Source organism: Lagopus leucura, unplaced genomic scaffold, assembly GCF_019238085.1.
Source record: "Lagopus leucura isolate 7727_CA_CO unplaced genomic scaffold, USGS_WTPT01 34410-0_obj-0_obj, whole genome shotgun sequence".
Lineage (NCBI taxonomy): Eukaryota > Metazoa > Chordata > Aves > Galliformes > Phasianidae > Lagopus > Lagopus leucura.
In genome coordinates this window covers 1-1,273 of record NW_024964854.1, presented here as the reverse complement: position 1 = coordinate 1,273, position 1,273 = coordinate 1, and the positions used below count along the sequence as shown (strand labels likewise).

Here is a 1,273-nt window from a genome sequence, read left to right as displayed (position 1 = left end):
TGGGGATCTAGAAGCTCTTTTCCTTCATTGATGGCTCTGTGCTTCTGTTTAGGGTCGTGGTGTGGGTGGATTGGGGTTGGACTGGATGATCTTGTTGATCTTCTCCAACTTGAATGATGCTGTGGTTGTATTTAGGGTCGTGGTGGGATGGGTTGGGGTTGGAGCTGTGGGTCCTGGAGTTCTCTTCAACCTTAACGATTCTATGGTTGTATTTGGGGTTGCAGTGGGGTGGGTTGGGGTTGGACCGGGTGATCCTGGAGGTCTTTTCCAACCTTACTGATTCTATTGGTCTGTTTAGGGTCACGATGGGGATGGTTTGGGGTTGGATGGGGGATCCTGGAGGTGTCTTTCAACCTTAAGGACTCCGTGATTCTATTTAGGGTCACGATGGGGAAGGTCGGGTTTGGACTGGGGAACTTTGGAGGTCTCTTCCAACCTGAATGACTCTGTGGTTCTAATTAGGACTCACAACGGGGTGGGTTGGGGTTGGACTTTGGGGCCACGTCGTGTTGGGGTTGGATCTGCTGATCCTTTTGGCTCAAAGTTACGGAGTCTCTGATTCTGTGCAGGATCCACCCTGCCCTCATTAACGCTCGTTATCCCCCGCAGCTCCGGCTGGCAGTGGTGGAGGCTCTGGGAGCCATGAGCTACCTGATGCCCGGCGAGAAGCTGGAGGAGCAGCTCCCAAAGCTGATCCCGGCCGTCCTGTCCCTCTACAAGAAGCACACGGAGTCCTTCTACATCTCCAAGGTGAGCACGGAGCTGCGTGTGGCCGCGGGGGAAGCGATGGGAAATGCCCCGAGAGCGCGTTGCCCTGAGATCATCCCATCCCAACACCGGGCTCAATCCGTGCACGGTCCCATCTGCCACGCCGTGTGGCTGTCCCCCACTGGTGGGAGCTGTGGGGGGGGGGTCAGCCTGGGCCCCCTCTGCCCCCCCCCCCCCCCCCCCCCCCGGCTCTGGTCCCCTCCTGCAGCGCTGAGGAAGGGACCCTCCTTCCAAGTGTGAGTTCTCAGTTCTTCCCCCCTCCACTCTGATTCCAGAGCCTCTGTCAGATCCTGGAAGCTTCTGTGGACATCGGCAGCCGCAGCCTGGATATGCAGCTGGATGCTCTGCTGGGCACCCTGCACCCCCAGGTAGGGGTGGGGGGCAGCAATGGGGGATGTGGGGCAGCGAGCTCACAGCTCCTGGGCTCTGTTGGGGGCCCCTGCTGTCATGTCCTACACCCCCAAATCAAATGCTGACCCCATAAGGGCCCTGTAACCCCCCTGAC

At 58.8% G+C, this 1,273-nt stretch overlaps 1 protein-coding gene across 1 annotated transcript in view; it reads left to right on the top strand.

The window, feature by feature from the left end:
• LOC122191879 (maestro heat-like repeat-containing protein family member 1) overlaps positions 1 to 1,136 on the top strand; it is a gene marked incomplete at its 3' end in the record, with an annotated part of 3,542 nt that extends 2,406 nt beyond the window's left edge. Inside the window, exons 3-4 of the mRNA XM_042892283.1 lie at positions 610 to 750; positions 1,044 to 1,136. Coding sequence (XP_042748217.1) covers positions 610 to 750; positions 1,044 to 1,136 — 234 coding nt within the window. The remainder of the gene's footprint in view (positions 1 to 609; positions 751 to 1,043) is intronic.
• Positions 1,137 to 1,273: the final 137 nt, after the last annotated feature.